The sequence below is a fragment of the Acipenser ruthenus genome, chromosome 10 (genome assembly GCF_902713425.1).
Source record: "Acipenser ruthenus chromosome 10, fAciRut3.2 maternal haplotype, whole genome shotgun sequence".
Classification (NCBI taxonomy): Eukaryota; Metazoa; Chordata; class Actinopteri; order Acipenseriformes; family Acipenseridae; genus Acipenser; species Acipenser ruthenus.
In genome coordinates, this window is record NC_081198.1 from 49,930,421 (window position 1) to 49,958,380 (window position 27,960).

General features: G+C 36.9%; 1 protein-coding gene across 3 annotated transcripts in view; it reads left to right on the plus strand.

Moving 5' to 3' along the window:
- The first annotated feature begins 3,759 nt into the window (after positions 1 to 3,759).
- LOC117412744 (collagen alpha-3(VI) chain-like) overlaps positions 3,760 to 27,960 on the plus strand; it is a 59,909-nt gene continuing 35,708 nt past the window's right edge. Inside the window, exons 1-8 of one of the 3 annotated variants that reach the window (XM_034021303.3) lie at positions 3,760 to 4,001; positions 14,575 to 14,688; positions 16,473 to 17,093; positions 19,877 to 20,479; positions 23,016 to 23,615; positions 25,184 to 25,804; positions 26,094 to 26,654; positions 26,888 to 27,493. In XM_034021303.3, the coding sequence (XP_033877194.3) occupies positions 14,604 to 14,688; positions 16,473 to 17,093; positions 19,877 to 20,479; positions 23,016 to 23,615; positions 25,184 to 25,804; positions 26,094 to 26,654; positions 26,888 to 27,493 (3,697 nt within the window). In that variant the 5' untranslated portion in view covers positions 3,760 to 4,001; positions 14,575 to 14,603. The remainder of the gene's footprint in view (positions 4,002 to 14,574; positions 14,689 to 16,472; positions 17,094 to 19,876; positions 20,480 to 23,015; positions 23,616 to 25,183; positions 25,805 to 26,093; positions 26,655 to 26,887; positions 27,494 to 27,960) is intronic. The other 2 variants (XM_059032513.1, XM_034021336.3) reach the window with 2 other exon arrangements.

Sequence of the window (27,960 nt, forward strand, 5' to 3'; positions counted from 1 at the left end):
TCTTAAAGGGTGGACTGCAAGCTAACAGACTGTGGTTACTGAGCTGACTGTAAGAAAAAGCTGCATTGTTATACACTCTGTAGATTTGTATTTATTTCTATATATTTTTTTTATTTTAACCAGAATAGTAAACCAAATTGATACCCTGCAAGTTTCCCTGGCTGGGAGAACTCAAACACATTAAAAAGTTAATGCCTAGAAGGCATTTGCGAGTATATGAGTGGGTTTAAAAATATTTCAGTCATGCCCCCAGTAAGACTGTTCAAGTATAATTCGGTTGTCATGGAACCAGAACAACAAACCCGATGTTAGTACTAGCAGAATGAACCCATCATTTCAGAATTATAAGGGATCCTGCCCAGATGGTGAAAGACAGAATTTTGAAAAGGGTAGACCACCCTCTAGGTCCAGAGGTCCAAGCTAATACCCCTAATCACATTTTCTCATGATCATAACCCAGGGCTCCAATGGTGGAACGCTGGTCTGGAATCACAAAACCTATATTCACAAAACATTCTTCTAATACAGAATCTAGACTGAGTTTTAAGTTAGTGGTTTGGTGAGGCAGTTGGCTTCGTACGCTGCCCTGGAATTCAGCCACAGTGATTTTAATAATGAGAACGTTCAGCAGGCTGGTATTTCCTGTTGTGTGGTAACTGTGCTGAACACTTCAGCTGTCGTTGTTGCAAACTCGATATGAATTGTTCACATATATATATATATATATATATATATATATATATATATATATATATATATATACCTAAGTTTGACTCTCATACTCTACACTATAAATTGACTTGCCTATGTCTTGAATGTTCAGGGATTTCTTAACTAATTAACGTATCCTTTCATAAGCAAGTGATCGTCCCAAGAGATTCCAGTCCCTCTTAATGGAATTTATTTCCTTGATCTTAGATTAATGACCAGCAAACCGTCTGACCCTCTTCTACAGTTGCTAAGATCTTTCAATGCTTCAGTGGTTTGTTGTGGTACAATACATTGGTGCCTATGGAAAGTTTTAGACTGTCAAGTATTTCATAATAAAGGCCAATAAAGCCAAGGTAATGAAAAAATAGTGTGTGGGAGTGTAGCCTGTTTTGTGATTGGCTGGTTCTTTCTAATTAGAACATGGAATTTTGTGGGGTTTGATTAGGATGATGCATAGTTTTCTGATTAATACTGTGTTTATTTAGGTTGACATGAGCTGCCTAACTCACGTTGTAATAATGTTATTCCTTTATTTTATTTTTTTTAGCAAAATCACAGAATTGAATTGTATTGGTATTTTTTAGTTGTTGCTGTTCCATTTCATTTTCAACCCAAACCCATTCAGCACAGAAGTGCAGCTGCTTAAAAAAAAGAAGAATTTAACCATATCATCGATATATTTAATAGGATGTGGAAGTTTCCTCTTAAAAGTAGCAAGGCCCATTATCCCAAATATAACTCCTGTACTGCACTATATCCGGAATGTATTAATAAAGAATGAACACGTTGCAAATGCACATGACTCCAGCTAAGCATGTCCCTTTTTAAAAAGCACTATGCAACAGAAATGCCCACGACTGCACCGATACCTAGATTATATTCAGATTCTGGAACAAATTAAACTTTTTTTCCCTTCTTTCTAGGACTGTACTTATAGGCACACTAGTATGTATCAAGGGTTTAGTATGTGCACCTGAGAAGAGTCATTTTGGCCGGGCCCTCAGCTTCATAAGATCTCGGTATTCATTATGTATAACATAGTTTAAAAAGGGAGTGCCTGTTTTATGCCTATGAGTTAACACCTTTTTGAAGCTGCTGTGAAGGTATCTCAAAGCTGCAATAGGTCTTTTATCAAAACTTGCTTCTTTATGGCTGAAGGAAAGATTTACAATCTTGACAAATATATTTTGAATATATATACTGTATTTTTATTTCCAATGCAGAACAAACAGTTAATTAAAGGGTTAATTTTAAACTGTTGTGTTTTAAATGGACTTTAAATAAAAAAGATAGTGGCAAGTACTGCTTTCAGTTCCTACACAAATCTGTCAGCCACAGTGTCTTATGTATTGATTTATTTATTTTATTTATTCACCTTTATATAGCACATCACATGGACCCCAAGGTGCGTTAGACAAAGTTAAAAATCAATTAATTGTAATAAGACAGTTAAATACAAACTTTGCTAACAGAAAGAAAGCCAGTTCATATAAAAAGAACAATAAAAACAACATAGTAGGAACATTACTAAAATGTGAAATTAGGAAGGACAACAAAAAAAGCAGTTCTATCGCATAATAAAAAACTATGCTAGAAGGCTGGTTTGTAAAAATACATTTTCAGTCTTGATTTAAAGGCATTTAGAGCCCTAGCTTCTCTGACAGAATGAGGCAGAGAGTTCCATAGTGTTGGAGCCTTAAGAAAACACACATGGGACACTTACCAACTGCTGGCCATGACAAGCTTGGATTTTTCACATTCTCAACAATGCTTTGAGTTGTTTATTATCTGTATACCACATTCTTAATTCTGCTGTTGCCCATTTGTTAAAATGTTTGCCAATCCTATGCAATTAAACCATGCTCATTAAACAATTAAGTGCTTAAGCTCTATTTAATTAAAGTGGTTAGTTATTTAAACTAAGCATATTCATAATGTGGTGTTTGTGTATTTTTTCCTGTTGTTATTTATTTTAATTAATTAATGAAGTCAATTGATTATGTACCAGCTGTATAAAGCGAATAATTGGTGTTTTTTTGTAGAGGTGCCACAAGGGATACAAAGGGGGTGATGCTGGGCCCAAGCTATTTGTGATTTGTAACTACAGATTTGGTTGTTGACTATTTTGGAATTTAGAAGTTTATTTTTTTTCTCAGGTAAAAAACCTGAGTTAACCCTTTAAATTGTAATTGAGTTGGATTAGAAACACACACTAGTCCTGCATCCAGACCTTGGTTTCAGAACTCCCCCTGTTTAACTATATTACAGGAATTTGAGCAATCTGCACTGTAGTAAATACAGTACAGTACAATGCAATGCAATATAATACATCCTTAACTTTGCTTGCCTAACCCACACCATAAATGAACCCTGATTTTGCATTGCCAACTAAAGGTAATGGATTTGGCTGATTTGGCTGCTGGATCCACAGGGAATATCAAGGCATACTCCTATTCAAAACCTACTTAAATTGAAAGAAACACGTGACCCCCCCATTTTAGAAGCAGTCCCTCCTCATGCATTGACCTTTTGCATAAAGTACAGTAGAAGTAATGGGTAAAGTGGATATGTGTTTTGGTAAAATTTCATTTGCAATTATATCATACCTTCCCCATGCCTAAATCATGCATTTTCTGCAATGGTAAAGTAAATGACCTGGGAAAAAGCAATACAAAATGTAGTAGGCTATAAAGATAAAAAAAAAAAAATAAAAAAAAAACTAAAAAACTTATCGGTGTATTTAAGAGGAAATCGTGTGTTAAAAGCATAATGCACATGGATTCGTGATTTGCTTTTAAACACAGCCTATGATATTTAAAGGGGAGATAAATAAAAAGTTCCAAACTAATATAAGCTCAGAAGAGTCGGTTTAAGAGAAGGGTGCCGTTCCATTCCAAATGATGACATCATCTTCAAACAGCTTCCAGACCAAACAGAGCTGTGCGCGTCTGGTTTTTATTTAGTGTTTGTCCGTATTTTTCGTTCTTTCTACAAAAAGTGGGAGGAGGATGTAAAGTGGGCGAAGTCCAGAGCTCGCAGAGCTGGTCCAGTGTCTCTACCCCTTGCTGCTGCTGTCACAGCTCCTTGCATGGGCTAGCGGGAAGGGTTATCATCTATATAGTCCTTTCTTCTTGCGCTTGTTTTATTTCAACCACTTCAGTTAGGCTATCAGTTATCACCAGGGGAGCTGCACCACAGAAAAGGACATCATTGGGAGAACAATGACCCAAAGGCATTTGTAAAATAAAACAGTTGCAATTTATTACTGGATTGCTGCAATTTAGCTCAGGGTAAGTCATTTATTTATTGAAATTACATATGGACGCCGATGTAAAAGAGCTAATTAAAGATCATTGAAAGAATTGTCCAAATTCAACTGACTGGTTATTTAACAACAAATAATTTATTAACTAATTGTCAATCAGATTTTAGAACCGCTCATTTGACAACGACATCATTGCTGAAATTAACAAATGATATGCGTTAGGCTATAGAGAAAGAAAATAACTGGTGCGGTCTTTATCGACTTCTCTAGGCCTTTGATTTAGTTAATCATAAAACTTTTTAATAAGTTAATAAATCTTGCAGTTACGGGTACTACACTGTTGTGGTTTTAATCGTATTTATCAGAACGTTCCCAAGCTGTTGTCTTTGACAGAAAGAAATCTGATTTTATGTCTATGACCTCTTGTATGTTTTTTATTTTTATTAATTGAATACCTACTGTCTGCAGAAAAAGTTCTGTACATATACATATCATGTATGCGGATGACACTGTGGTTTATTACAGCTCTGACAATGTCTATGATTTAACTAAAGACACTACAGAATTACTTTTTTGAACTTGAAGATCGGTTTGATAAAAATAGTTGTGTTATTTGGTTCAGAGAAAGTGATACAAAACAATAATTCCAATTGTATTATTGTTACTTGTAACAATACACCTTTTGAGAGCGTTGATACTTTTAAATACTTAGGTGTCAATATCGACACCAACTCTTAAATTTGAAAAACACATAAAATAAATATGTAGTAAAACTGGGAGAAAACGTGGATTGTTGTATGGCCAGCGTCATTGCTTGAAATGTGCTGTCGGACGCAGTTGTAAACGAGCTAATTATAGCTCATATAAAAGAATTAAAAGAAATAAATTAAGAAATATGCTGAGGAGCAGTACGTTTTTTTTCTTTTTTTTTTTTTTTTTTAAGTTTCGCATGCATGCAACTTGAATGCATTGCACCGACAAGGTATTTGTTTATCGCATAAATGTAATTCTAGAATAATATTGTATTCGTTTTTGGATTTTTTTCTTGTGCACTTTGCAGATGTTGCAGGGATTAGTTCTTGAGCGCGCGCTCTTCTGCTGCAGCTTAAACGCAGACGCGAAACAGGTGTGTGAGAAAAACCATAGGCTGTGTCGGGTCTTCTGGGCGCAGTTTCAAGCTGCAAGCACAGCAGAGTACTGCTTAGTACAGTACGGTAAATTGCTGAATACAGTGTCCAAATTGCTGCGCAAAGGTGTAGTCTACCGTATCAAGTCTGTTGAGTCTAAAGGACGGGGGGCCGGTTTACTAAGCTTTTGTTGAAGTAAATAAATCTTTGGCAATAAAACATACAGAAGTAAACACATAGTTTATTGCTAACTTAAAAACAGGAAGCTTTGCGCTGGAGGAAAAAAAAAAAGTGAATTGAATCTGGCTCCTTTTCCATTGCTCCCACATGTCTTGTGATCTGGCAGAAAATTAGAACCTGCAATGTGCTAAAATTGTACTTCTGGTTGAAATCCATTATGTACAGACGAGATATGTTTTTGACGAGTATAAATTATACAGTGCTAGTACCATACGTTTTGCCTTTCTTTGTAATCCGCTGTGAATGAAATATATATATATATATATATATATATATATATATATATATATATATATATATATATATGACCATTCTATTATGTTTATCCAACCCCTATGCACAGTATCTGAAGCGTGAGATACAAGCTGGGTCATTTCAATCAACTCAGTAAAAGGCAAATGTAACAATATGTAACTAGTAGTCTTTCTATGTAATATTTAAAAACACATATTTTACACATAGTGTATCTATGACATAATGATAACATTAAGTACATGATTTTTTTTTTTTTTTTTTTAAAAAGAGACAAAGACAATTGCCAAGCGAAGAGTAGATAATCTTAAACTTTGTTGGGCTCCGACAGTACTTTATTATGCTGTACTATTTTATTTTTGCCGGTTTGCATGACAATATGTTTGCAGAATGCATATTATGTTTGCTGAATGTGTTTTTCAATATGAGGATAAGGTTTTATTTGGTGCTGAAACCCTAAAGTACCAGTGCTGAACCCTGAATTCTGCAATGCGTCTAGAAGGTTGTATTTTGGCATTTCCAGGTTGCTGTTTGGTTTTTGATTTCTTCATTTTGCTATAAAAGATATTTTTATAATTTTTTCAGGTGGAATGTTGAGGGCCCAATCAAGAAAATACTTTTTGTAGTAAAGGGTTAACAGATGGCAATACTTCAGTGCTTGCTGTTTTCTATTTACTACAGAGCAATCTAAACTGAAATGTTATGAATAAACCAGGCTTTTTAAAAGATTTGCACAACATGTACATCAGCTGCCTATAGTGATACACTTGGTAAGATGACTCATTTTGTTTTCAGGAAAGGAAAAGGACAACACTGATTACTGCATGGTTTTATGTGGCTAGTTCTTTCAAAATCCTGCAATGCGGAAATCTTGCATACATATGCTGTAGCTCCTATAGATGTACTGTATATAACATAACTACTAACCCAAGACCTTCAAAAAGCAAGGGTTCAAGAAACTCTTTACATCACTGCTTAGCATTATGTTTGTTCTGCAGTAACATCAGGATTAACATCAGGCTCCACGCCCCACCTTTGATTAAACATTCTTTGCTAGCATCTGGCTAATGTCAGACAGAGCCTTTGAATAAACTTCCCTCTTTTGTTTATCGTTTATCAGTGTTAGACTATATACAGTACTCTCTGTTTTGCTATTTGTCATCCTTCGTACAATGTGAACAGGAGTTGAGAGCTGCACCATAAAAAGGGCAATACTGTTTGGGAGAAAGGTCCCAAAAATGTTAACTATTCCAATTCATTTCTGCATTGCTGCAGTTTCAGGGTAAGCATTCTCCATTGTTCCAAGGCATACGCTGGTAAAACTGCACAGTGTGGGATAGTTTCCTGCAGTTAGATAGTCAATACTAGAAAGGGACAGGAGAGTTTTTGTTTTGTGCATACTGAGTGTTTATTCAAATTCTTTTTGAAAAAAATACTGCACTGAAATGGTATTCTGAAGACATATCTTGCACCGTTATAGAGCGCCTGCCCCATCATTAACATATTCACCGAAGCGATTCTGATGACAGTGCAGTGGGGTCCCAAATAGACAATTGAGCACTGTGTTAAGACCCGCTGAAACCAGGTTTATTTAGTGGTGCAATCAGGAACTTTAACAATTGAACACACTGTAAAAAGCAAAATAGTCCTAAATAACAACTGACTGACACAGAAAGAGGAAATCAAAGAAAGAAAAGTAAAAGAAAAGTATGCCTGTGATGAGTGAGATTTTTCTCTGACGTACTCCATCTCTAAATTCTTGTAGTTCACATGTTGTAGTTCACATTTAGAGGATGCCACAATGATAAATAATTTGTGTTATTTATATATTCATTTAAGATTGAGTAATTTAGTTTGGTATGTAACTATTCACAAACCACCATTTCCAACATCCTTAAATGTACAGTTTGGAGGTACTGTAGAGCTACAACTACGGTACTACAAAAAAAATTCCATAATTAAAAAAATAAATTAAAAACAATTAAAAAATCTATTCAAATAAAGAAAAACAGATTTAAAAAAATGATTTAAATAAAAAAAATCTGATTAAAATCAAATAAATCCGATTTTTAAAAGAAGAAATCAATAAAATTGCCAACCCTGCTTTTATATACTTGTGGTTATGAATGAGATGTGTTCACTTCTTTTAACAATTTGTAACCTTAAGCCTGGAACAGTGACATTGCAATGTGGCATGCATGGATGCATAAAGTACAGTGGCAATGGGGTGAATCAATAGACGAAAAGATTTAAATAAAAAAATCTGATTTATATCAAATAAATCAGATTTTTTTAAAAAAAGAAATCAATAAAATCGCCAACCCTGCTTTTATAAAGTTTATTTTTCACGGAGGCGAGCAAACAGTACCAGAGAAAATGCATGATTAGAGGAATTCACCGAACAATTAATTATAAACAAATTGTGTATTGGGTGGGGAGTTCTATCATAATTTTAAAAGCTTAATAAATGTATAATAAAGTGTTACATACATGGTATACCTGTATAATAACTAACAACTACAAACACATATAACACTTCAGACATATTTATTTATAGCCTACAATCATACATACTAAATTACATACAAAAGTAGATGTCAACATAAGAAAATAAATTCCAACCAATACAGATAGATGGCTATTATACACAAAATAGATATTCCAATTATTGTTTATTTCATTTCCATTTGGCTGCTGCTGGTGAAAGAGACGTCTCGCTGTACGCTAGTAGTTTCCATAAAAGCGAATTATACTTCCATTTTGTTTGAAAACCACTTGCTACTAAAGCTCCCGTTACTATACCATGAGTTTGATACAATAGCACTGCTTTTTTTTTAAATCCTGCCCAGTGTGTCTTGATTAAATTTAGTTTGCTTGTATATTTCCATACTGACCTATAAGAAAATGGGTAACACCTTATATTAAGGTTATTTGTTAATGTTTTATAAATATTTTACAAATATATAATAGATGTTTAATAACTGTGTTATAGAGTGTTAATGAAGCATTATAAATGCAATAGCCATAGACAGAATTACATTTAAACATCCCAAAAAAATGCAGCTTAAAAAAAGTAATGCACTGGTTTATAAAAAAAAAAAAAGCTATTCAGGAGAACATGGTTTAAACTGAATAGCTGGTTTGTTTTGTTATTTTTCTTTGAAGAAAGAACATGCAGTCAAGTCATTTGGTGGTTTGTTGTTTTGTAGTTGTTGAGAGTTTGGTTCCTATTCTAAAGCGTTTGCTGTTTACTTATTATATGAACTTCTGCAGTCTATCTAATTAGGCTAACAGTACTAGTAAGACATGGAAGAATGGCTCAGTTCCTCAAACTGTAAGAATAAGTGTTTTACATTGACACCCTGCTGTCTTTCTAATTAAGTACATGGTAGAACCTGGAGTGGCTTTAACAGCCATAAAAAGTGCCTTTATAGTGATTTGTGTTTGTCGTTTCTTTTGACTCTTGCCTGTGGTAGTGGTAATAGGTAAAGCTGCTGTAATAGAAGAGACCTGCGCAATTGGAGGGACTGCCAGCTGCCATTCTGAAATATCATGTTGATATGAGACATCATTGCTGACAGACTATGACAATACACAGTGACAGCTAAATGCAATGTGCAAGGGATGCAAGAGTCCAGAGCACGTGCAGAATCAGTGAGAAATGCAGTCTTTGAGTTGGTGTCAAGCACTGTATTTAGTGTCCTTTTAATTACAGTAGTGTGTGGTTATTTTTATTGACTAACTTGATATTTACAGGCTTATTCCTATCAACAGGACCATTCTCATCACATACTTTCACCAAGTGACCTATGGGGTCTTAATTACCATGTAAGAAAAGTCTTTCTTCAGTTAGTTTGCACAAAGTTTGTTTTTTCCTGATGTTGCAGCGTGTGTGTGTGTGTGTGTGTGTCTGTGTCTGCTATGGACAAACATCATTTTTATATTATTATATTAATAAAAAAATAACAATACTAAAAAAATCAGGCAATTAGATTACATTTCTGTTAACTTTAAAAAAGAGTTTGTGAAACTGCAACTTCAAATTTGCCTTCATTTTACTGGTATTGTGTTTTATTTTTTAACAGTAATGTGATTTTAATCTAGTTGAGAAAGCACCATTTGCTTGTGCCTGGGAAAGCAATTAAAATGATGGCATCTTTTCCAAATAACATTTTCATGAATCACTTGAGAGAAATCTCTGGTGTCTATCAGTGTTTTTTGATTTGGCCATTGGCTATCTACTGTATGTAAGGTAACTGCCCAGCTCAGCTTATTTTTTGGATACTTCCCATTTCTGAATGTCAGTCTTTTACTGGTATCCTTCTTCTACAGAACAATTCCTGGGAACACACCAGGGCTCAGAGCAGCATACTGTCGAGACTTAACCAAAAGAGATTACAATTTAAGGCTGTGTAAATGATCCATTTGACAGTGTTATAACCTAGATCTGGGGCTGATCCAACAGCTTTTTGAGAGAAGCAATCAGGCAGTGCTCAATGTCATTAGCTCTGTTTAACATCCTCTAGCTCCTGGACTTATAAAGATTCTACTTTTGTAGGTATACTTTTTACTTGTGGGCAACTCAGATTCGTTTTGTGACATACTGTAACTTTCACATGCTCATTAAAATAAAATTAATATGATATTTTCTTTTGAACAAACTGTATTTTTTTCTTTTTCCTGCATACATTGTAGTGGAGTATAATTGTTTGCCTCTGTTGTGAATTTCATAGAACAATGAATTTTGTCTCTTTTATTATATTATTTTGTGAATCAAACAACAGAGGCTTCGGAACCTTGCATAAAGGATTTTTGTTGTTTAAAATGCAAACTTCTAAAAGACCACTAGGTGGAGCTAGATCTCATTAAAGGAAACAACATATATACTGTATATAGAAGACTTGGAAGTTTATTTAAACTTGCCATTTCGGACACCCTTATATGGCAGACCAGAGCAGTCTATTTTTATTTTGCATTCCAGCTATAATGCATATTGTTTTGCATTGCTGCAACACAGCACATTGGTGTATAGTTCAGTGTTTAGACTGTTCAAGTTGACTTGACAGTGTCTGCTTTGTGTTACAATGCACAGAAGGCTAAACCATGGAAGAAAGCAGAAAACAATTAAATTGTGTAAACTGTAATGCAATTCTGAGACACCTCATTTAAGGCATTGCTAACTCCAGACAGCAAGACATTGGTGGTGGGTAGCTGTATCCTAATCAGACTTTCAACCACAGTGCTCCCTGTACATGTAACGATTTGATTGTACACAAATTGACGAAGTCCATGTTGACCGTAAATGGTACAGCACATGTGCTATACTGCACTGTGTAAGGGCTGTTCACTAATTCCCAGTCTTTCAAATGCATGATTTTGTGATGTGTAAGTCAGACACTAAATAAAGTGGGCACTGTACCAGTTAATGCATTTGGTTATCTGATGTGGGCTTCCTTATGGAAAACCTACTGTATTTTTATAGAATTCTGCTCCAATTGAGAAAGGAGGAATTTCACAAATCAAATATTGTCAATAGAAAAAAGGTATATGTGGTGATGCAGTATGTACAAACACAAGCTGTATCCGTGTGCGTGTGTGTGCTTGCTTATTTCATTGAGGTTTATTTCAGGTCACCCTGAAACTGCCTCACATCTATTAACAAGGCTCCATGGAATCAGTGAAGCCTAGTGGGGTAAAGAGTTTATGGACAGTATAAGGATGCCAGAACAGTGTGTAAGGGCTGCTCTGAATTTCCCAAGTGTCATCATTATTTGTGCATGTTAGTTTCATTGTTTTATGGATACCTTCCCAATCTCTGCAGCTTTTACCAATTGGAATTGTGGTTACATTATTGGGTGAAAGGGCATTAGAGGATTGGGTTGGATATTGTGAAGTAACAGAAACACAATGGAATCATGTTCTTATTTAATACATGTCACACAGAGTCATTGGTACAGTAGCTGTTTTGGAAGATGCTTCTTCCCTGCCTGTAGTATTGTACTAGAGTGTGGTGTTTGTATATTTCAAGAGCTTTGTGGTTTTGGCCTACTGTTTTTTTGTTTCATACTACAGTTGTCAGTACTACAGTTCTGTAGTACAGGAGATGGTCAGGTTAAATTACTACAATACAGTAAAACATAATTATCCTTTCTACGCTGCATATTTTCTGAATTTTATGCATTATTACTGCAGTCTCGGCTTATAGGAACACCTCCTAGAGAACACTTCACCTAAGAAAACACCCTTGTGATGAAACAGATTTTTTCCACTGTAAATGCTCCGCCTAAAGGAACAGGAACTTTGCTTAAAAGAACGTCTTTTTAGCACCGATAGCGATTCGTTCATAACTGATACAGTACTGTTTTGTAACCTGATAGCTCATCATCATCAAACTTAAATTCAAATGGTTTATTCAATCTTTTCAAATGTGATTTGTCATTGCGAGAGTGTCTTGAGGCACAGTGTTTGGTTTACTGAATCTTTCCAGAAGCGCCTTCATATCGTCCACTGTCATAGCTTCGTTTTGTATTCCAATTTCCACAAGTGCACCTCATCGCTACAAAATGACATGTAAACAAACAACGAAACGTGCCGCTTCACCATTCTGTTAACTCATTTTGTGCATGTCTTGAATATTGCTCCTGTACAGGGATTCATTATTAATCTAGAACTGCTGCTGCATTTTTTAACATGTGTAGGGGTGCTGTGTTAATTTAGTTTGACAGTTCATTATTATAGTTTGTTTACATACACTTGCCTATTCCTTTCTCTTACTTATTATATTCATTTCATATGTTGATGCACGTGCGTCATGACAAGTAATGAATATTTATTTATTTATTTATTGACTTGATACTGTGTCTGGTGGTCAACTCCGTCTTAAAGAACACTTCGACTAAGAGAACACTTCGCTTGCCCCTGACGGGTGTTCTCTTAGCCGGAGACTACTGTATTATTGATCTATTTTTTTACATTTGCAGTGCAAGCACAAGACACGACAGTGGGTTCTATACAGCTGACATTAACGGTGGGCCCAAATACTGCTGCTGTTTATACAATCACAGTAGTGGGGCCAGCACCAAAGTTATGAACATTAGTAGGTGTGCAGTAGTCGAGAGTACTTAGTGGTTTTTGAGAGCTTTATGAATTTGAGCACCTGCAGTAGCTGGGTCCATCGCTATACTGATAGATTGAATAATCACCAGGCTCTGGGATTACCTGTGCTGCTCCGTTCCGTTGGGTTCTCAGCAAAGCTTTTGGTTTCAGGATGCTTAGTCATCCCATCCAGTAATAAAGAACAGTGTGTTCTGGACAGACAGCTTTATTAAATGGATGTCTGTGCAGCAGATAAGGAACCCTTGAATCTGGAGTCAAAGTCGGCAGCTCAGCAGAATCTGTGACTCATCTGTAGTGGCTAGGGGCACTTTCTTCTTTGATGGGTCATTATGTTGTTGTTTTCTTGCAGACTTTAATGCAAACAGGAAGTCCAGGCACTTCCTTGCCTGCCAGATGCCTGCAATCAATTTAATGCTAAGACAAGCCTAAGCTCAGTGGGTTCTTGACATACTCACTCTTTCAGGGCGGAAGAAATTACTCTGCACACCCCAAGTTCACCCCCAGTTGGTCATTTTTATACAGAAATTCCACCTTAGTTGGTCAAAAAGGTCGAAAAGAGCTAAATAATAGGTAGAGCATGCAAAGTAAAAACCCTTTTAGAGAAATATATTCCTAAAGGGAAAATGGCCTTTAGTAATCAGCTTTGCTCTACTGAAGCAACCCTGCTAATGTTCCCACATTATACTATTTTTTTATATAATATATCATAGAAATACTTCTGTATGTAGATTTTTAACATTAACATCAGACAGACTTTTTAAAACACCACTCTTTACAAAATATTCACTGCAATTGACTGAGCAGTAATAAATAAACAACAGCTTGTGGTTGTTCCTCCCAGTTTGAGGACCCCTGTATTGAATCATTTGTATTTATAGTGTACATTTAAACATGTTTACTGATTGGTTTCCAAGTACTGTATTGGATTTTATGAGACCAGTTTACATTATATAGAGGTGCAGTGCACACAATCAGCTGGGTGTAGTGCAGTAGGTGACTAATGCAACACAAGGAATGCAGAGAACAGTTTTTCCGCTTCAGTCTCTAAAGCTAACACAGGAAAACATGACTACCTTAGCCACCCTGGTATAATCTAGGAATCAAGCAAATCTTTGTATCCAGACAACCCTTAGCGGTAATAAAATAATTAGAAAAAATGGAAAGTGAGAGCACTGCCAAAGGTAAATAATTGCACATGTGGAGTGGTTGTTTTCCCAGGTGGGGTTGCCAGCATGGATGGTGCCAATCCCAGGAAAATACTGTATACTAAATATATTTAATTTAATAATAAAAATAAAAAATAACCTGGCCCTGAGCCACAATGAAAAGGGATTGAGATGCTGCCATGGAATGACTGTAGTCCAATATGTTTACAGGAGAGCTCCCATATCGAAGCTGCCATTGGTATGGATGTGGTACAGAGAATGCAGAAGCAGTAGTATTAGAATGGCATCCGCTTTGACACTGCGTGCATGTTAGGATAGTACAGTGGGTATAAATCTGCTTAGGAATCACACACTAGTTTTATTACGTTCTATAATGTATTTTTCTTATTTAATGACTTATGCATGGGATATATTGCATTTAAATAGAATATAACCATTCATTTTAAAGGCTTTTGTCATGCCCTTTCCTAATCCTGGGGTTTCAATTTCATCACCACGCAGCACTATAATAGACACCACTCATAAACTCGTTTGAACTGGTTTAAAATAGTAGTAATGTAGCTCTGGGATGGTACTACGGTGGTCATTTTAACGCAGTGTTTTCTGTACTTTCTGAATGTAGTATTTGCAGTATCTGTTTTATGACGGAAGTGAACGTACATTTAAATTAACCCTTATTTTCATTTTTTATTCGTAGGTCACTAATACCTGGTGAGTTGATACAAAATGCGGAAACATCGATACTTGCCATTGTGCGCCCTCTTGGGCCTAATACTCTCAGGCTTTCACTCTACCACTGAAGCTCAGACCGGTAAGAGTATTTCATTCTATTTTTGGAGATTATAATCATGGTATCCAGTTTTCTTGAATGGTTGTTTTTTCCTCAGGCACCTTGCGTTAATGTAATTTTTTTTTTTTAAGGGCAAACAGACATCTATCCAGGATAGTGGATATAATCTGTTTTTGTTAGTTCTTAAATGACATAAAACATACTTTTATTCCCCAATTTCAAATATATACAGGATTTTATGTACATATTTTTTTCTGCCATACTGCATTACAAAGGATAACAAAAGCTTGGTTAAGCTGAGGTCTCAAATGTAATGAAGTAGCCTGGCTCTGGTTCAACCTGAAGCAGAGATGTATAGAACAGCTGTCTTACCTCTATTTACAGTACCCTTAGGATAGGTCTTTACTGTATTGTAGGTCTTTCATAGCTATTTGATAAAACAAATAAGTAGAGCTGTTAGCAGGGGTGACGTAGTGTCAAAAGAACAATATTGTGTGTGTGTGTCCGGGTTGGAGGGGAGGAGGGCCAGAGATTCAGGGCAGCTTTTAAAGTGACCATTACAATGGAAGTGGGCTCAGGCAGACAGGAAGTGAAACCAGGTCAGCAATGGAGCTTGACACACAGCAGAGATGGGAGGATCTCTTTTATTCTAAATAGCTTCGGATCTAAATAACGCTCCCAATCTGTTCCACGACGGACCTGTTTTTATTGTATTTAGTGATGTTCTTAAGGGAGTGGCATTGAATATAAAGTTAACCCTTTGTGGTCCATTTATTCAGCGCCTGTCAGGCGTGTCAGGTCCATTTTATTTTCACATGTGCTTTTTATTTTACACGCGCTGTTTAAAAGTAATTTTATTCAAAGTAAAACAGGTTTAAAAGGCGCTGCATATCAACAGGACTGCATTTTCAGCCCCGCCCCACCCCTTGTTCGCTGTATTTATCACATATCTCTTCATAGTCGTGCATAGTGGTAAATCATCTCCTGATCACTCATTTTATCACCAAACTCTAAGTCATTATTTTATTACTATAACATCTCAAAAAGCTCTGCATATGTCTGTGATATTTTTTGAGTGCTAGATGCAGAAGCAGCTATCTTGTTTGTTTATGTCCATGTTATGTCTGTGGTGCAGGGGCTGTGTGTATTGCTCAGATACGTCCCTTTTTTTTTTTTTTGACTTCTCTCGGCTCCTATCGGTCTCACTCGGCCATTGAAAGGTTTTCTCGGCTTTTTCCGGAGAAAAAAACGACTAGAAACCTGTGCTTGACGTCTTTTTGATGATGTCGGGCAGGGGCCAACATCAGACCCGAAAAGGAAAATTGTAATGTCGGACCTGGTCCGACATAGGACCGCAAAGGGTTAAAGAGTGTTTAGATCCGACCGACGCTCTTTAGATTATTAAAATAGACCCCAAGGTCTTTGGTGGAACCAAGGATGTCTTGGGAATCCAGAGTGGTAAAGTATTGAGGGACAGAGCTCAGGGTCTGCAGTGGAACAGAAGGTCTACAGTTGTGTAGATTACAAATCCTGAAATGCAGATATCCCATTAGGAGAGGTACAGTATGTGCCAAATTTGGGGGTCTACTTAGATGATAAAGAATAGGGAATCATGTGGAACATAGCCCAAAGGTGTAGTATAACAGTCTGAACTGACCTGGGAATCACAGACAGTAAATCACTCTGTAATGGTTCCTTTAAAATCCCAAACTGGATTTTTGAGCTCCCTCTAATTCTGAATCTGGAATTGCATTTTTGTTTCGCTTCCTTCGGGGAAAGTCCTCAACTGGTTTTCTCTCTTAAAGATGGCCGACAGGGCGTGGCAGCAGATATAATCTTTCTAGTGGACTCGTCTTGGAGCATTGGAAAGGAAAATTTCCAATACGTGAGGGAATTTCTGTACGATGTGGTAAAGGCTTTAAACAAGGGGGACAATGAATTTAATTTCGCCATCGTCCAGTACAGTGGCTCGCCCAAAACAGAGTTCCAATTAAACACATACGCCAATAAGCAGGACATACTTTTCCACATACGGAGTATGCCATATCGGGGGGGTGGCACAAGAACGGGCCTGGGGCTGGAGTACCTGATTAAGACCCACCTGACTGAGGCGGCTGGCAGCCGGGCCAGCGAAGGTGTCCCGCAGATCATTGTAGTTTTGACGGACGGGCGTTCCCAAGATGATGTTATACCACCGTCGTCAATTCTCAAAATGGCAGACGTTGACATGTTCGCTGTGGGAGTGCAGCATGCTGTGGAATGGGAGCTGAAGGAGATAGCCAGCAAGCCTCTAGAGACTCACATGTACAACGTAGACAATTTTACCGCGCTGCACAGTATAGTAGGGGATTTAGTCACCAGTCTCCATGCAGCCGCAGCTTCCCCTGCACTGGCTGAAGCGCAAGGAGAAATAAAAGATGTTACAGGTAAAGGCTAGCTGTCAGTGCTGTGGCGTTACCATACTAATTTGTTCAAGTCAATTAACTCCAAAACACAATAACTGGAGCAATAATCATCCATTTCCATGTCATTTGTGCTATCATTAACCTCACTGTGTTTTTTGTAATGTTTACCGTCCACATTTATGCATGAGCTTAATTCAAGCTTTAATTTGTGTTCACTTGAAAGGCGATCCTGTGCTAGGCCTCCTACCTACCTTGCTTTTTATTGCAGACCCATTAGTGAGTGAGCATTGAGCCTTGAAGGTATAGTTTATTGATTAGAGAATGGTGCACTTACATTGTGAAAACTTAAAATGTCATTTTTAATATATTTGTTTTATTCATCTGGGCATATCATCAACCTCTTTCCCTTTAAAGGAATTTAGAAAAACTGAACATCTACTCAACTAAATTAAATCACACGCAATTATGTAAAATAACAGCCCGAAATTGTATAGCCCTTTTGTAATTGGGCGATTATTTGCATACAGTTAATATTACAGTAAAATAGGCATCTCACTATATACAGTATATGCATATATCTAGAGAGAGAGAGAGAGAGAGAGAGAGAGAGAGATTTCTATGCCCACCTTCTTATTTATCTAGGCTGCCATTTGCCATCTAAATGCTCCTCTTTTTGCTAGTTCAGCAGTTGTGCAACACTGATCACAAGCAGTTCATCAGGTTCTTTAATATTCTGGGGGGAATTACATTTTCCATTTAAACTGCCCTCACATCACACTAGTTCCAGGGTAACATGGCAGTACTGAAAAAGTGCAAGTCACATTCTCTGTCTCCTTGGTCTGAGGAATAGCAAGGGAAAACAACCCCACCTAATACCTCTTTCTTCTTATATTTCTTCTCATAATATCAAAGCTATTAACAGTCTACTGTTAACCACCGACGGCAGCTCATTTGTGTAAATGTTGTGCATCTTGTGTTTGACCACCAGCTTATTTCATACTGTATTTGTGTATATAAATTGTGCATATTGAATTTTATACAGTGATGAACAATTCAGTCCAACCTTGGTCTGTATCAAAGAGAGAGTAGAGTTTAAAATGCTCTAGTTCTGAATTGTGACTGTGGAGGTTACCCCAAACCCCACTGTCTTATTATTATCATACCCACTCATGTCCTGGATATGTCTTCCTCGAGAATCACAACCAGCATCTTTCTTTATATCTCAGTCGTGCCTCACTTACAGTAGGTTATCACAGTGGCATTGTAGCTCTCAGTTTTAGCATACCATAAAACTTCAATTAAATGCCTCCGTCATTTATTTACATGATTTACCAGCAAACTCTGCGCATATTTGAGACCAGCGATTATTTGAGACCCGTGTTTATATTAGATCACTAGCTTCACATGCTTCATGCGGTCATTGAGAAGCCACTAACACACAACCTTACGGCAACATCGTAACTCAATTTAAACATTCCAGCAACTTTGTTAAAAGGTTGTGTGTCAGTGGGAACTAAGTAACTGTTTTGTTTTATAACAAAATTACATTGTATTGTACAACCTCAAGTATAAAGCGAAAGTATTATTCTAAAGTCTTTTTATATGCACTGGTTAACGAGGATATGGTATGCAAAACGTTGGAAAATGAACAAGCAGAAGTATGTGAATTAGTATTTAAAAACAGAATTAGATCTACCATTATTAATAATAATAATAATAATAATAATAATAATAATAATAATAATAATACAAACTTCTAAAAAGTTTTAAAATGAACAATAAAAGCAATAAGTATCATTATCAAAAATAATTTATTTGGTTTGTATCTGGCCTACTTTCAGCACGCTTAAAATTATCACAATTTTTAATAACGTAATAACTGCATTAAGCGAATATGCATTACATGTAGGTCTACCTCTTCATCTTCCTCGGCTTCAATGGCAATGATAGACCTGGCATTTAATAGAGACCTGGCATTTATTTACAATATTTGCCAGCAGACCCAGCACTTATTGAAGACAGGTGATTATTTGAGACCCGGCAATTATTTGAAGTTTTACTGTACTAGCCCATATTTGTGTTTTCTTGCATTCACAAATACAAACAAAGCCACGTATCCTACGGTGAGCAGCACAGGTATATATTTATTTGGCTAACAAGGTTGGACAGTTGAGTCATGACTGGTAATTTGACCACAATAGTTATTTTTTTAACATGAGTCTGCATTATGTTGAATTTCAGAGGTTGGAAAAAGTTAGTAATATTGGTCCTAACCATACCAACTCCTTAACCTTGGTCAAGTTCATATATACACACACATAGATATATATATATCTCAATTACAAATATTTTTTAAAACATTGTAATTCACACGTGTCACTTTTTGTGTGGTAAACACAATAATTACATTATGTAACTCCAAAAATGATGGGCACCAAGTTGATTCTGCTGTGTGTAGAAGCTGAGCTTGTCAAATCTAAGGCACTAAAGCAGAACATTGTATAAATGTGACTGCTGCGTTTGTTAGGAGCTATGTGGGAATCAAATAAAAAGGGTGTCAGTAACATTGAATGCATTATTCATGCTAAGATCTCTTTTTTTATTACTGGTTTGACCAAAGGATAATGAAGTTGTTGTAATTTTCCACACCTCGAGTCAAACAAAATGCAGAACAAAGAGCTTCATTTAAACATGTTTTATGATTCACTGTGTTTCTTGGTGATTACTTGGCTGCATGGGGTCCTTCATTTTTAACGCTTTCACATATCGCATTTGTTTTTCTGTTTTTTTTTCTCCCCCTAAAGCACAAGAGTCGGCTGACCTTATATTCTTAATTGACGGATCAGATAATGTTGGAGCTGCCAACTTCCCAATCATCCGTGATTTTGTTCTAAATTTCATTGATAACCTCAATGTGGGAGATGATGCAATGAGAGTTGCTGTTGTTCAGTATAGCAATGATCCCAACATTGAGTTCTATTTAAATAGCTACAGCACCAAAACTGAGGTTATGGATGCCGTGAAGGGACTTAGCTTCAAAGGCGGCGCGGAGGCTAATATTGGGGCTGCTCTGGAGGCAGTGGCTCAAAACCTCTTCACAGCAGGCGCAGGCAGCAGAGCAGAGGATGGGGTGCCCCAAACCTTAGTGGTTATCAGCGCTGGGCAATCCAGCGATGATATCAGAGAGGGGCAGTTTGCTCTAAATCAGGCTAGCATTTATACTTTTGGCATTGGGGCTGGGATTGCAGACACCTCGGAGCTTGAGCAGATTGCCACGAACCCCAGCTTTGTGTTTGCAGCTGAAAATTTCGATGACATTGATGACCTGCAAGATCAGTTACTGCCCTTAATTAATGGGGTGGCCCAACGAACCATTGTCATTCAGCCCTCAACCATATTCACAGAAGGTATGTAAATAACAGACTGGGGACTGGTTAAAAGGGCCATTCGTGAAACTTTAACCACCCATCCTGTTTGGAATAACCAAACAGGGTTTCAAATCCAAGCAATCATTCCAGACTGTTTATTTGTTTTCATCTTGTTTCACATGACACTCCAATTTTAGGGGGGGAAGTCTTAGTGCTTTAGTGTACATAGTGTTTGTTAAAGGTTCAAGAATGGTGCCCAGTACTTCTAAAGTCACTCTTTAGGACAGGTGTCATGTAACTGGTTATCTTCTAGCCAAGGATAATCTTTCTGTCTTTATTGAGTCTTTATTGTCAGAAAAAAAATGCTTTGGTTCGTGATCCCTGTTTCCAGTAATCAACAATTATAATTTCCAAAGGCATCACAAAGCTTATTTGTGTTAATGTAGCTCAGGGTTGAAAATTCAGGTTCAGGATCTGTAGAGAAAAAATAACCTGTGCCATTGGTGTTCTTTTGAGAAACACAACAACGCTTATACAAATCACTTTAGGAGTGTTTTTGAGAAGCAATTTGTATTATAGTAGTTTGTACAGTAAACTTGACAAATAATGATCTCAGCTGAAGCAACGAGAATCACACAGCTACAATAGGATGTTAAGCAGAATAGAGAAGCTATTATGGCATATTAAACAGAAAGGCATATCAATATTAGGAAAATGTATAGTGTATAATGTAAAGTATTCTGTTGATGGATAATAGTTGATATATGTTGCACAGTTCATTCATCAGATATATTCTTGGCTAGCCAATGCAATCTCAATACATATAGTCAATTATGAGTTAATTATCTTGGCTATTTAAATCAATATATGAGCCAGGAGATGTTTTGTGGATCAATTCTTTGCCAAGAAGTTTAAAATTGAGACCAGTTGTCATGTCCATGTCAGCCCTTTTCAACTGAAAAAACTACTGCAACACAATAACTAGGAGTATTTATGACTACTTTTTAAAACTTGCTTAAAGCATTACACACCAGTAATTCCACATCTGTTAAGATTTGTGTTCAGTGTCCTCTATGGATTTACGTTGGTGCATAGTACTGACTGTGGGCTTTATCCCAGGGATTATTCACTGGAATTGGTACATTGTAAAGGTAAGTGTTACTAAAACTGACCACAAAACAGAACAGATTACAGCTTTTTGTGTGCACCAGTCTGAAAAAGGTAATGTTTAAAAAAATGTCTTCAGAAAGCCAAATCACTTTTCTTACTAGATATGGGATATGCGTTTATGAGGAAGTCTATGGGTTCCTTATAGTGTCAAAATTAAATGATATACCAGTGTTTGTTAGAATTAAGGATAGCAGTTACCATTAGTATTTCATTTACTTTTCTGAAGCCAAGAAAAACAAGTTTCAAGTTTCTTGAATAGTATTGCATTCAACTTAAATTCTATGCCTACATTACTGACAAAAGTTAAGACTTTCCCAGTCTGCCAGATAAAACACATACTTGCATCAGCGGCTGCAAAGATTATGAGCAGCAACACTTAGTAAGTAGTTTCTTGAAACACAAAAATCATTCTGTGGTTTTCAAAGTTCAAAACTGAGTAGAGGATGTCTGTACAATACAACAAACAATTCTGCACTATACCATAGCCTGAATCACAACCTAAAATGTAAATTTTCAGAAGCAATTTCTTAAGTCCAATACAAATCCAATCCAAGAATCATATTGGCTTCATGATACTTAAAAAAGAGCATATTTTGCAGCCCTCTGATGCAATATCGAAGTGTTTTACAGGAGCAAACTGCTGAAACGGCTAGACCTTAAACAGGCCTCAGGAAGTCAAACTCCCAATGCATCTAGGGATCAGAGCCAAGAAGAGCGCTTGCTGAAATGTTTTGATAATTGTGGTGCTTAGGCTTCACTATTAATAATACCACAAAGTAATATGTTATTATATAGTAGTTATAAATTCCTTTCCACTGGAAAGTCATGAATGTGAATGTGAACAAGAAAGCAATAATATACGACAGGGTGTTCCAGCATGGTCCAATATCCACACCCCTGTGGGTGTTGTTCCACACGAGGCAAAGCCAAGTGCTATTAAGGCGTGCAGATTTTGGACCATAACTAAAAACCCTGACGTCTGATATTGCCCTTTCTAAAATGGAACACCCTCTCTACCCAACCCCTGCCAATGTGAATCAGATAGAGTGGTTCTAAAAGTTCCAGGCTGTTCTGGTATTTATAGCCACTGAGAATGCTCCCTCTAGTCTTGGTCATTTTATAATGGATATTATCCTTGCCCATTACTCATTTTTACATCCTAATAGGTGTCACTATGCTCATCAGAGATTATTAGATTATTAAAAGGCAATTCTAAAAAATGTGGCAGCTAAAATATGAACATTTGGAAAAGCAACCAGTTGCCAGTGCCTCTTTTAACTAAGGTTAGAAGTTATTTAAGTGCTTCTTTACATTAGTGAGCATATTTAAAACCTGATACCATAGCCGCTCTCTGTACAGTATACTGCATGTATTCACATATGCGTATTTATATTTTCCTTTTCAGTTTCTCAAGTCAGCAGGAGGGACATTGTCTTCCTTATAGATGGGTCCCAGATTATGGGTAATACCCTTTTTACTGCCATTCGTAACTTTATAGTGGACTTTATCAACAAACTTCCAATTGGACCTGACCAGGTTCAAGTCGCTGTGGCCCAGTACACCAGTGACGTTAGAATTGAGTTAGATCTGAACAGCCATGCAACAAAAGAATTGGCAGCAGCTGCTGTAAAGAAGCTGAAAATAAAAGGAGGCTCACAAGTAGCAAATACAGGAGCTGCCCTGGACTTTGTCAGAACCAACATGTTCATCCCGTCTAAAGGGAGCAGAATACAGCAGAATGTGCCCCAACTTATGATCCTGTTCACTGCCGGAAAGTCCAGCGATTCTATCATCCAGCCAGCTGAAGAGATGAAACGCAGTGGGATCTTAACTTTGGCTGCTGGGGCCAAGAACGCTGACATTAAAGAGCTTTCACAGATAGCGTTAGACGAGAAGTTGGCCTTCATGGTAAAGGATTTCCGTGGGCTGTTCAGGACTCCACAGACTATTATTGCCCCACTGACTACTCTGTCTGGAGTGATTATCACGGAGGAGCCAACAGAAGGTACAGTGCAGTTTTTATGTACATATGTTTTGCCTTTGTTTAAGGTTAGAGATTATGGACTCAATTCTATTCACTTTTTGTTTTGGAGGTAGTGTTTTAAGAATAGAACACAGCTTTTTTGAACAACACATCATTAGGTGTTCTGATTTAAGGGTAAAACACAATAAAGCTAGATTTCTAAATGGATTTTCTTTTTCAAAAAAATATTTTATTTAAATAGACTACATTTCCCAAAACTCAAAAGATCAATCTAATTGGGCTTTTTTCATATTATAAAATATGAGATATCAAATTCAAGTTGGACAATAAATGTGTTTACACGCATAAATACCCACAATTAATACTCCCATGCACATAAAAAAATAAAAATAATATATACTGTATATATATATATATATATATATATATATATATATATATATATATATATATATATATATATATATATATGTGGGTATCTCCCTTAATACATACAAATTAATGAAATTGCCATATCTATCCACCAGGTGGCAATATTATCAAAGGTCAAGCAAACAACCAATCAGTAAATTAAACAATTTTTGTATTACTATAAAAATCCTTGGCTGTTTAAAGTTCTTGTTTAAATTGATAACCTGCCCGAGAAGATCCAAGCTTCTATCACATCCAAACACTGTTAACTTTATGTATTGTTTTACATAATTTTACAAAAGGGTACTATTTTATAATATACTATTTTGCTCTCACCTATATACAAGGTTTGAGATGCACTGTCTCGTTTGCAAGGGTGTCCTGAGGGACAGCAGCCACACACACAATATTTCATACTATACATGAAAAAACAGTTGCAATCACAATATGAAAGCAAATTGAAAATCAGCATTTACAAACGTATGCCATTTTTAAGAAGTGATAACAATTTAAATGTGCATATGGGAATGGGTAGAAAATCCAGAACCGGAAAAACAAACAAAAAACAAAACACATCTATTAATGTTTTATGTGCATGATACATATTTAAATACTATATAGTACACATACATTTAGTCCCTTCAGATCTGTAATCTGTAGACTTGTGTAACTGGAAACATCAAAATAATAATAATAATAATAATAATAATAATAATAATAATAATAATAATAATAATAATAATAATAGTTAATGTTATTCATGTTAAATGCGCTTCATGCTGCAGGATTCTTTGCACATCTATTGGCCATATTCCGCTGTTGTTGTTGCTGTTAACATGGCATCAAGCAAAGGAGCGTTGTGTGGAATTTCTTTACCAAAGCAGGAGAAAACTGAATTTGCAAATTCTGCCAAGGAAATATTTCATCCAAATGAGGAAGCACTGGCACACTTACTTAATGTGCTCTACAAATGACCGTGCCGACCTCTATTAGTTAGTGACTGCCTTAGAGTAAGCTTCACAAATGTATAATAGAAAACAATTACAAAAGCACAGATTGAGTAGAAAGTCAACATTGAATTTATGTTTGAAGAGAATTGCAGCTAACAGAGCATGGTTGTAATTCAGCTGCTATGATTATGGTTTTACTGATTTCTGCTGTGTAATTTCCCTTCACAGTTATAATAACAACAACACAGAATATTCCAAGAGTGGTGCGGGATATTGTTTTCCTCGTTGATGGATCAAGCAATGTTGGAAACGCTAATTTCCCTTATGTGCGTGACTTCATCACAAATGTCGTGAATAACCTCAATGTTCAACCGGATAAAGTTAGAATTGGCCTGTTGCAGTACAGCGGTGATCAGCGCACAGAGTTTTATTTAAGGACCCACACCACAAAGGATCAAGTGTTAGCCAACATAGCTCAGCTCAGGCTTAAAGGTGGAGCGGTTTTAAACACTGGTGCTGCTCTGGAGTATGCCCTTGCCAACCACTTCACGAGAGAAGCGGGGTCCCGGAGTGCTGATGGTGTAGCACAAGCCTTAGTGCTTATAACAGCAGGAAAGTCTCAGGACGAGGTCAGAAGAATTGCTGATAAAGTAGCCAGAGCAGGTGTTGTGACATTTGCTGTCGGAGTGGGCCGTGCAGACCAAGAGTTTCTGCAGCCAATTGCCTTTGCCCCTTCTCTTGCTTACTACACAAGCGCCTTTACTGATCTGACAGGCATTGTGGAAGAGCTGATGAATCCTTTGCAGACAGTGGTGGGTGAAGTTGAGACGACTGTGGTTATAGACGAAGGTGAGTTTCTTTTGTTCCCTGTGTGAAAAGGAAACTGTTATTTATCATGTCAATGCTGTATGCTTAAGAGAGCACTTTTAAGTGGATTTGCAGCATTTATTATAGTGAGCCCCCTGAATCTTGCTAATGCCAATATATAAAATCACTTCCAAAGCTTTCTGTCTGACTATATATCCGATTTGTTAGCAATCTTTATTCAGTTGAAATGTACTAAATCCCAAATCTAACCCGTTTAGTTTAATAAAGAAGAAAAGCACACAATGTCTTAACTGTCTTTTCTCTTTTGAAGGTGTCAAAAAAGATGTTGTATTCCTGATTGACGGCTCTGACGATGTAGGAGGGGATTTTTCCTATATCCGTGACTTCATTTCACGAGTAATCCAAACTCTTAACGTTGGAATCGACAAGGTGCGCATTTCTGTGGTCCAGTACAGTGACAGTGCATCTCCCAGTTTCTACCTGAACTCCTTCACAACAAAAGAACAGGTCCTAAACGCTGTCAGTGGCCTCTCACTTATAGGCGGAACATCCTTAAACACCGGTGCAGCACTTAGTTTCCTAAAAGACACTATCTTTACACCCACTTACGGAAGCAGAATTTCAGAAAACGTCCCACAGTTCCTCATTGCTGTGTCTGCAAGAAGGTCGGAAGACAGTGTCCAAGAGCCAGCAAGAGCCCTTAAGTCAGCTGGGGTTGTGCCTTTCACCATTGGAGTCAAGAATGCTGACACCAGAGAGATAAGAGAAATTGCACACAATCCTTCTTTCGCATTCACCATCAGTGACTTCAGCCAGCTTAACTCAGTCCAGAAGCAACTTGAAAACTATGTGATCACTCTGACCACGACAGGTAAGCTTCATTTTATTTTACTGGTTGCACACACTTTTTCTTCTCTTCAGAAAAGTGATGGCTGTTTCTTCTTAAACCTTTCATCGAAAGTTAGTTGTAGTCATCAAACTTATGATTGGTTTCAACAGTAGTAACAAAAAGAAAATTAGTAACGTAACTACCGTGTATCTTTACTTTTTTTTATGTTGTAAATGATGTTGCCCTGACCTGCTTTTATTTATTACATATCATAGTTGTTACTGAAGCCATCAAAAGAGATGTTGTGTTTCTGCTTGATGGTTCTGATGACACTAGAAATGGATTCACAGCAATCCGTGAGTTTGTTCAAAGAGTAGTGGAGAACCTTGATGTGGAGGAAAACAGAGATCAAGTCGCTGTGGTCCAGTACAGTAACAAGCCTATAGCTAATTTCTATCTTAATACATACTCAACCAAGGAGGATGTCCTTAATACAATCAGAGGACTGAGACATAAAGGTGGAAGACCCCTCAACACTGGAGCAGCTCTCCAGTTCGTTAAGGACAATGTCTTTACTGCTTCTTCTGGTAGCAGACGTCTTGAGGGTGTGCCCCAGGTTTTAATTCTGCTGACTGGTGGAAGGTCCAAAGATGATGTTGGGGCTTCAGCAACTGCTCTTAAAGGGCTTGGGGTTGTGCCTTTTAGTATTGGAACAAGAAATGCAGATACCAGGGAGTTGCAAACAATTTCTTTCACCCCTGATTTTATTTACCCAATCCCTGGATTTAGTGACCTGCAAACTATCCAGCAACAGCTGCTGTCCTCAGTTAAAAGCATATCTAAAAGTGAAAGTATACAGCCTGAAACTCCAACGCTTATAGGTAAGAAATCTAACATGACTTTTACAGAAGTGAAGTATGTGACACAACATACCAATTTTAAACCTAGATTAATCTCACTGCATAGCTTGGTTTGCTGAGGCTTGATCTTGCAGCTATTGTTGATTTGAGCAATCTTGCTTTTATCCGGAAATCATGCTGCAATGAACAAAAACAGAAATGGATTATTTATTGTGTTCATTACACCTGGTTTTAAGCTTGCATTATTTTGGCTACACACTTTGGCTTTTCACGTGTATCTTCTGTTCTCCAGTACTGAGTCTGTAAATACAATGTGTTCCCATGAAATCTGAGTCAACATATGACTTCCAATCTGTTCTGCTCTTCCTTGAGTCAATGATATCAAATCATTGTTTACTGATGTTGAACGCGGCTCTTGAAACCGTAACCTTACTGTCGGCTTTCATATTATGTTCTTTCATACACTTGCTTTTTTTTGGTCTTCACTT